General features: G+C 36.5%; 1 protein-coding gene across 1 annotated transcript; it reads right to left on the reverse strand.

Moving 5' to 3' along the window:
• Positions 1-1,645: 1,645 nt before the first annotated feature.
• LOC133792273 (uncharacterized mitochondrial protein AtMg01250-like) lies at positions 1,646-2,152 on the reverse strand. The gene has a single exon (XM_062230181.1). It carries the CDS (start codon positions 2,150-2,152, stop codon positions 1,646-1,648), a length of 507 nt encoding a protein of 168 aa, XP_062086165.1.
• Between the last annotated feature and the right edge of the window lie 7,653 nt (positions 2,153-9,805).

Below are 9,805 nucleotides of genomic sequence, written 5' to 3' on the forward strand. Positions count from 1 at the left end.
GAGAGGCTAGACTAATTGGTTTGTATTGTATAAATTATAAATAAATATTTCCTTTAGTCAAAAATCATATACGACAAGTGAAGGTCGGCAGACTCTTTAAACGGCGACGTTTAGTATTTTTCCTTTTGCTATAAAACTTTTGTTATAATTTATTTGGCTTTGGATTAAATTTAATTATTTATTGTAATGTTTGAAACTTTCTTATTTTATTTTTTTGACAAAAAAAATCTTAACACTTTTTTTCTAATTTAAAGTTTTTCTATTTCTTACATTTTTCATTTTCGAAGATAGTTTATCTCTTTATTTTATTTTGAGATAATTATAAAAAGAAAAAAAAATAAGTAGGGTAGGCGATGCACGATCTATATCGTATATTTGTACCTCGTATCCTGCATTGCCTATACAGGATCATTCATTTTTTTAATTAAATAATCTTTTTTGTTTTTTTTTTATCAAAAGAAGAAATATTTCATTGATCAAACAATCTGAATAATACAAAAGGGAGGAACAATCAGCCCTCAACACTTACAAAGATTTTACAAACTCAATCATTTATCTTTCTCTAGTAGATAAATGCCTAGAAGAAATATTAAGAACTCTAGCTTTAACAGAGTGCCTAATCAAATGCTCAACTTTAAAGACAGTATAACAACTATCACCAAAACAGCAAGAATTTCGATTTAACCAAATGAAATAAATGCAAGCAGCAAGTGTTGCAGCCACAATATGATGAAGCCAACCGGACTTCCAGCTGGGCAGCCAAGCAATCCATTCCGCATAATTACCAGGCCAAGTAGCCCCTCCAAGCTAGCTGGAAACAAACTGCAGAACCTTCTTGGAAAAAATGCACTCAAAGAATAAATGGCCATGACTTTCATCAGCAAGACCACAAACCGGGCAAAGCACAGAATCAACAGAAATATGACGAAAAATCAGCAAGTCCCTAATGAGAAGATGCTAATTAACAGTCTGCCAAAGAATGAACCTGTGCTTAGGAACAGAAATCTTACACCAAACAGGCCTCTCATACTCAATACGCTCACACGAAAGGAACTGAACATATAAGGTACCCAAATGAAGTTTACCCTTAACCACAGCAGCCTCCAAAGCAGACCGAGAAACAATATTATTGAAGGAAACAAGTTTCCGCCAATACCAGCTGGAGTCATGCTTTAGCACATGATCCTAGAGACTATCCCCTTTCAGATAAAAGCAATTCATCCACTTAACCCAAAGCTGATCTTATTTAGATGCAATAGCCCAAATATATTTGGCAAGCAATATCTTGTTCCAAGTAGGCCCCTCACGAAATCTCAAACCACCAAAAGACTTAGGATGAAAAACTTGCTCCCAAGAGGTGAAATGAAACTTACTGCGGGAACCACTCTCTCCCCAAAGGAACTAACGACACATCCTGTCAATGTCCCTAACAACACTCTGAGGAAGTAAGAATATACTCATCCAATAATTTCGAATTCCAAGCAAAACCAAATGAATAAGTTGGACCCTACTAGCATAAGAAAGATGGCGACTGGACCAAACATTGAGACGCATCTGAATCTTCTTAAAAATGATATCACAGTCAGTGGCCTTCCATTTGGTAGGACGAAGAGGAACCCCAAGATATTTCAGCGGGAAAACACCATCAATAAGCTTTGAACAGTCCAAAAATTCTAGCTTTAATCTCAGCTGGAACACCTCCAAAGTAAATATGAGATTTAGAGTAATTAATCTTTAGACCCGAAGAGCAGCCAAATTCAGAAAACACCTCAAGAAGAACTTGTACAGAGGTGGTGGTGCCTTTGCAAAAAATAATGAGGTCGTCAGCAAAGCATAGACTAATTAGATTCAAAGACTTACACATTGGATGAAATTTGAACCGATTATCCCTGGAAGCCTTAATCAATAGGCGGGTGAGATACTCCATCACAATAACAAAGAGCAAAGGAGAAATAGGATCTCCTTGCCGAAGCCCTTTTCCACCCTTAAAATGCCCTTGAATCCTACCATTTAGAACCAAAGAGTAAGACGAACCCCTCAAGCAAACCATAATCCATTTGATGAATCGACTAGGAAAGCAAAACATATTGAGCAGATTTTCCAAGAAATCCCAATCAATAGTATCATATGCCTTGCTCAAGTCTAGCTTCATTGCACACCGAGGTGAGCTATTTTTCCTATTGTATCCCTTAATCAAATCTTGAAAGATGTGGACATTGTAAGCCAGGGATCTATGCTTTATAAAAGCACCCTAATTAAGATTGATCAGAGAAGGGAGAACAACAGCCAGCCGGTTACAAAGTACTTTAGAAATGCATTTGTAAATGGTATTGTAACAAGCAATCTTTTTTGTTGATATTAAAAAACAAAGAAATTGTTATTATACTTTAATGAAATCAAACAAAATAAAAAAATGTCACATCTTAATAAATGTGTTTTATATTTTTTTTCTAGGGATTGTGAAGATTCTTAAGAGTGATTTAGAAAGATTTCTTAACATAAAAAAAAGGCAGAAAATAAGATAGATACTTGGAAAAACTAGATGACTATTTGAGTTTAGAAATCTCTTTTATAAATAGTGTTTCGGTTACCAAACTTCCACCGATACCAAATTATCAAATTTATACCCAATGCAATGGATTAGTCTCTAAAAACATAAAAAAAAATCTAGAAAACCATATTCCCCCAAAACTTTTCACATACTTATTTCTGACAGGATTCTTCTTTCATTAAACTACAATTTAGAGAAAATATGACAGTTGAAAATATTTTGGATCCACAACCCAAAATATGTACAGTTTGGTTTACCCCTTCCCCTATATGATAAAAATTTTGGGGTAGTGCGCTATGTTGAAAGCATGCTTCTAGGGAAGAGTTGTGAGTCAGAGGCGTGCTACTGGGGAAGTGGCGAGTTGAGACGTTGCAGGGTGTCAACCGGATCCTTGGGATATTTTCGTTCACTTCTTCTCGTTTGAGTGCTTGTACTTCGTCGCGAAGTTTCCTAGTTTGTGCTTTCCACTAGTGGTAAGTTCTCATTGGAGTTTTTCCATTGAGTTTGGGCTTTGTGATGACTTCATGCCCTATATTTGGGACTTATACCTTTTTTGTTTTGGTGGTGGGCGACAACTTACACAACCTTCATATGATCTGCGTAGTTCCTACAGAATCATTCTCATTGGTTGTTCTCACCAGAGTATTCTTCTTTAATGTGGGAGATCAAGATTGCATCTAATTATTCTTACCAGAGTTTGTTCTTGTCTAGCTTGATGTGAGTGACATTCTCGCCCAAAGCCGATGTTCTTTGGGCTATTAACTGGTTATGATGGCTAGTTGTGTGTTGGTAACAAATTATCGAGTGTGCAACGGAAGGCACGGTGGTAGGCCCAGGGAATAACAAAAAAATATTTGATTTAAAATAGTTTTTAAACAACGGATCAATTAATATACATACATTAATTCAAATACACATAGAAGAAGAAGAAGAAGGAACCTACCAGTTGAAGTCTATCAAATGTCATTGCTTACTTCTCATATAATTAAATGAACATCTAATACAAAAGCTTTGGCAAAAACTCAAACTAAGATCTTCTGAATCGCTCTCTATACCTCAAGACTTGTGTGGACACGTAGAAAGACTATGGGTGATTTTTGTGATTTGCAAGATGTTTACAAGACATGAGATCTTGGAATAGGCTTTGAGAAAATAGGTTTTCAAGTTTAGATAAAATAATACGATATTTTTTTCTCTCTGTAAAAAATATGAGAAAAGTTGCTAGAAACTTTTTCTAACTTATTATTTATATAAATGAATTAAATCAAATTTAAAACATTATAATTATTAAGATAATATTTAAATAGTTAAAATAACCAAAGACTGAGTCGTACACTCAAATACACGCTTGTTATGTGTGATTTCATCATTGGACACGTGGCAATCATTAGAGAAGTAATTAAGCTCCTCAGAAGATAGTGAAGTTCTGCAGAGCTCGCCCATAGCTCCTCGGAGTATAGTATCCACCCCAGGAGGACGAATTTCCCTTGGGCGTGGATGTCTCCAAGTGAGGCCATGTTCTGAGGACCACCCTAGATGTCCTCCCGTCTTCTTGATCAGATAGTCCTCCAGGTCTAAGAGCTTTGTCCTCGGACCTAGAGGGAGCGTCAGGTGTCAATCATTGTAGCCTTGGGCCACCACAAGATTGTCTGACAACTTTTTGGGTGCCTCGAGTAGTGGCTTCAAGTTCGTACACTCGACAATTGGTATTTCCTACAATGCCAACTGACACGGGAAAATGTGCAGTCACACCCTGACAGTGTCAAAGGCGTGTCTCCTGTAAAGTTGGTGGGATGCAACCCACGAATTGGGCCCCCTGTGATACGTGCAGGCCCACAACCTTTATTAGAACATTCAAATGGGTTAAATAGCAATTAACTCCCAAAATAATTGGGGGATATTTGTAATTAATGATATTAATGACCTTCAGCCCCTATAAATAGGGCTAGGATACCATTGTAAAATGGTTCACAACTTTTTTACTCAGAGCAATATATAAGCTGCCAGAGAAAACCCTCATTGAAACTTGTCATCTCAAGTTTTAAGAACTCTAATACTAAAGACTTGTGGACTATGGTTTTTTTATAACCTGAACCACGTAAAACCTTGGTGTTTATCTTCATTATTTTCTTTAAGTTCTATTGTTAAGTTGATTGCAAAAAAGGCAATCAACAACGCCAATCACAACACATGCATTGTGATTGGCGTGTGACACATGTTAATTTCTGGACATGTGTCATAACCACTTTTATTTATTAATTATATTTAATAATCTTTTTTATACAAAATATCACATAACTGATGACCAATCTTATCAGATAATTAATTATATTTAACAATTAATCATTTGAATAAATATTTTAACCAATTCAAATTCAATTTGAATTATCATATGTATCTTTCACATTTAAATAAAGAAAACATAATTAATTCAAAATTAATGATTTTGTTAATAATTTCAAAAATTATGTACACATATATAAAATAAATAATTAATTAATTTATTAATCTCAATTATCATATAATTACATATTTGCATGAAGAACAATTTTATTCCAAATATGTCATTTCACAATTTTAACTTTGTTTCAACTTTTACCATGAACAATGTTGATAGAGTAGGTTAGGGAACTTATGGACCTATAATTCCAAGCTACAATAAATTTAGATTATTAATCAAAACTATTTAATATAATAACATTATTTATTAATCTCAATATTATTCCACTAAAAATATGAGATTAGACTCTTGTAATTTTAATCAATTCATTTACTTAATATTTTGCAATAAAGCATTCATTGATATAATCATTACATACAATTTAACCACCTATTAGTGGTTCATAATTAAAGCAATGATAAGTTGACCGTTCGACCTCTTTAATTATCTCCTAATACCCTTAAGTACCATTGATCTTACTAGTGAATAGTTAATTCATAATCTGATTTATGAATTCGAGCTCAATAACCATTCAGTTCCAAAAGTCAATCCTTAAGGGAACCATTATTCAATTTCATATTAAAAAGGTTTAGATTCTATATCTATATACTTTCTCATCCATCTAAACCAATGAGTCCCCGAAACTAAAGTTTTCAGCCTGACAATCCATAAGGAGTGAATCAAATAACTCAAATGATATAAACAAGAGTTCATAGTAACTTCAGGATTTAGATCAATTTGTATATGACCATCCATTAATATGTTTAATTAATATTTTATGATGAAACGACATCAATTAAGTATTAATAATATATCAAGTCCAGTTCTATATAATCTCATTATATAAAGTACATCTACTAAGATGTCTTACCACATCAGTAATCTGTATCTAGATTACATGTATTCATAATAATAGTGAATTACACATACTAATAGTATCTAATCCAAAGATTCCATATTACTTTTTTTTTACTGCAAACTATTTAAATTCATTTCCTTCAATTTTAATTATCTCGTACCAATACAAGATTGATGTCACATTGATGAATTTGAGAATTTTCTAATATCTAAATAATAATATTCAAATAATAATATAAACACATTCAATATATACAAAAATTAATTTCATTTCATTTATTTCAAAAAAACATTGTCCATTACATATGTGTTAAGGGCACCATTCCCAACATTGTGTTTCCCAAGGCTTGAACAAGTGGAAGGTTGTCATTCTTGAACTCACCTTGGGACAATATGATTTCTTGTAGCGAGTTGAGGCTTCCTTATGATGCTTTCGTGGAGCTTTCTCCCCCAGAAGCTTCCAATGTACATTTATTTTCTTTTGGATGTTTTTTAGGAACAACAACTACCCCCAAGTTCTTCAAGATTCGACTGAGTTTTGGAGAACTCGAACCGTGTAATTGGAAGTGATTCATTGCTTGGTGCTTGGTTGTGGTTGGGAGTGTGCGGTGAATCTTATAAAGTACCTTAAAGGGGCTCCTTTAATGGATTATTATATTTTACTCTTTTGGGGTTGAAGATACTCAGAGGGCTTTTTTTTATGCCTAAATGACCTCAACTATTTTGTGTAAGGTGGTCAGGGAGATCATTTTTGTATTTCAGACCTTCGGTGGGCTTTAAACATTTGTGCAAAGTGCTTCAAGAATCTTGGATGTTCCATTTTGTGCTCTTGGATGACCTAGTAAAGCCATTTGAGGAATCCCTCTTCGATGGTTCGACTAAGGTTTTAAAAGAACTCCTTTTTGGAGGTCTGACCAAAGTGCTTGAGAAGCTTTTTTATGGAGGTCCGACCAAGGTGCTCCAGGAGCTCCTTTTTGGATGTTTGAGGGGCAACAATTCTCTTGAGATCCTTGTAAGGCGCATCTAAGGAGCCCTTTTAAAGAAGCATTAGACATCTGCTTCTCTGGTTTAAGGTATTGCTTGGTAGTGCCAAGATGTTTTCATTTGGTAGTCTCCTGATGAGAATTTTGTGTTGGTATTAAATTAGAAAAATATCAAAATACGCAGTAGAATGTGTAAGAAAGGGATTTTCAAAAAATCATTAATACCAGCCAGGATCATACATATATAGATATATTAAATAACACATACAAGGAATAATGATTACCTCTCGTAGCCTATCAAGTGTCCTTGAGTCTTTTAGTAAAATTAATGATCTTCCTATCCTTATGAAAGCTCATACCTTAGCCTTCCAAGTCAATCATCTAACACACAAGGACGTGTGTGGGCACGTAGAATTCACATGTTGATTTTAGGCTCTCTAGATGTACTCAACACATGCGATGTAGAGAGGTTTGAGAAGAGAGAGGATATAGAAACTTCTAGAATTTCATGTATAGAGAATTATATCGTTTCTTTCTTTTGAGAGAGTATGATAACCTTGGAACAATTGACTTGGAAAATAATCGCTTCTTTTTAGGTTTATAAAGATTGTTTACCGAGTTTTTTGGAAACTATAAATATATTATAAAATAAGAGCTGTAAAGAAATGATAAGAGATGAAAAATCACAATTTTTATGTGGTTGGGGCGTTAATGAGTCTTAGTTCACGGGTTACTAGTATTAGGCTTTAGAGAGTTTTGACAATGGAGGTTTTTTGCAAGTTCAAGAGCGTTTTGCTTACCAGAGAAATCATGGGAACCCTGCTACTGTGCACAACTGACCTATTTATAGGTAGTCAAGTAGCTTGGGTCGGACTAATCTGGGTCCAATAAAGATGTAATTACAATTTGCTCGCTAACGAAGCCATAATACAAAGAATGTAACATAATTAGATGTTGTTAATTTGTGCCCATTGGGCCAACTTAGGCGTGGTCAAGCCTTACAACTGCTCTTTGTTTGTTAGTATAGACTAATCCGCGTAGGCTACTAAGGGGATCCGGGGGACAGGATCTGTCAAAGTAGTGGCAGTACTGTTTCCTAGGAATAGTGTACATTCCGTGCATACCCCATTATGCAGGTTAGTTAGGGAGACCAACCTCCTGATTTCTCAGGGACATGTCAACATCATGGAAGACTAGGCTTGTACTACCCGGACGTAGGGTCCAGGTTCATTTACAAATATTTGGGATTGTTTACCTAAGTCCTAGTTCGTTTACCAGGACCTAGGTTCATTTACCAAGGCAAATACCTTGTTGACGACATCTTCTCTTGGATCCCACTTGATGGGATCCGTCTCCTGGAGTGAGCCATCCGCCATCACCATTTACATCCTGGGGGATGTAGGTTGAGAGTGATCAAGGAGACGATATGGGCCTACACCTTGGTTATGTCCCCCTCACCATGCTTATGCTACTTGCCCATCATCGGGCTTAGTATGGTCTGGGTCATCAGGGTTTCCTGATTCATTGTTCACTGGGCTCAGGTTGGGCCCGGACTTCTTCTGAGGGCCCATGGACCCATTTGGCCCTGCCACGTGCCAAAGGTGGAAAATATGGATAACATTTACCCCTCAAGTCTTCGTCTGTGTTTGCATGGTGGAGACTTGCATTCCTTCTCCCGAATCAATCACAAGTATCCTGGTTCGTTTACTTGAGTCCCGGTTCATTTACCCTCGGGTTCATTTACTTGGGAGCCATTTAGGCAATCCCCATCCCTTCAGATTCCCAATGCCCTAGACATGTGTTACTAGGTTGATGGTGCGTTTATGCCACTCGCGCCTTAGAAATCTGGAGAGAATATTTTGATTACCTAGGTGACCGATGGGTGTCAGCACGTGTCTTAAAGCGTCCCGTCTGTATGAAAAAGGTTCTTTGGGTACTCGAGTGGGCTGTGTAATGCTTTTGCACTATCCAGAGTCGTTGGATGGGGATAGTTTTGGGATTTTCAATGTGGACCGTTGGATGAGGTAGTTGCGGATCGCGGATTGATGAATCCACAATTTAGTACTCGATTGGGCCAATCAATGCCCCTGCATTGTTTAGGACCGTCGGATGGGGATAACCTTAGGATCCTCATTGGGGACCGTTAGATCAAATAATGGATTTTTATCCTATAAATACCTTGACAGGCTAATTTCTACATTTTACTCATCCCAAATTCTCATTCTAGAGAGCAGAGAGCTAGAGCTTTGTATGTCCGAAATTGCCGACGAGATTCTTCGACGATTACTATTTCTTTGTGCTCATTTGTTTCTGACGAAGTTATTTTCAACTCAAAAAGCTGACGACTCTGTCCCGGTCCATCCGTCTGGGAGTGCCGACGAACTGCTACATTGTCTCCTCAGGTTCAAGACCAAAATCTTGCCAACATTGTTGCCTGAAGCTCAACAAAACCCAAATTCAATACCCCACAGTAAGTATTCTTGTTACTTTCTTATTCCTTTTGGTCATTTTTATTGTCGTCTTATTCTGCAACCATAGAGTCGTTAGGGTTATGGCCACTGTGTAGGTTGGTTCTGAGTAGTGATAGTGGTAGAGACGAACAATAGGGCTCTAGATGACACCTCATACCATAGGTAGTTTGATTGGTGAAGAGGCTTGATTGCCCCGGACCACTAAACTCGGACACCTCAAAGCTGTTCGGGTGAATTAGTTAATACCCTTGGACTTTAGTTCACGACTTATGTTCCCGGGATCTCTATTGGTCCCGGATCTTAGTATGGAGGGGACCTCTCCAAGCATTTTTAGGAGAATCCCCACACCTAACCAGTTTTCTTTGGTTTCGATGCTAACTGCTTGGTTCTCGCTTTTCTTGTTGATGTGTGTCATATGCCGTATCAAATTTAAATATATATTTTTTATTCACTTACACCAGCTATGTCAGTATAGTGATAAATAAGGGTCGAACCCACGAGG

Source organism: Humulus lupulus, chromosome 7, assembly GCF_963169125.1.
Source record: "Humulus lupulus chromosome 7, drHumLupu1.1, whole genome shotgun sequence".
Classification (NCBI taxonomy): domain Eukaryota; kingdom Viridiplantae; phylum Streptophyta; class Magnoliopsida; order Rosales; family Cannabaceae; genus Humulus; species Humulus lupulus.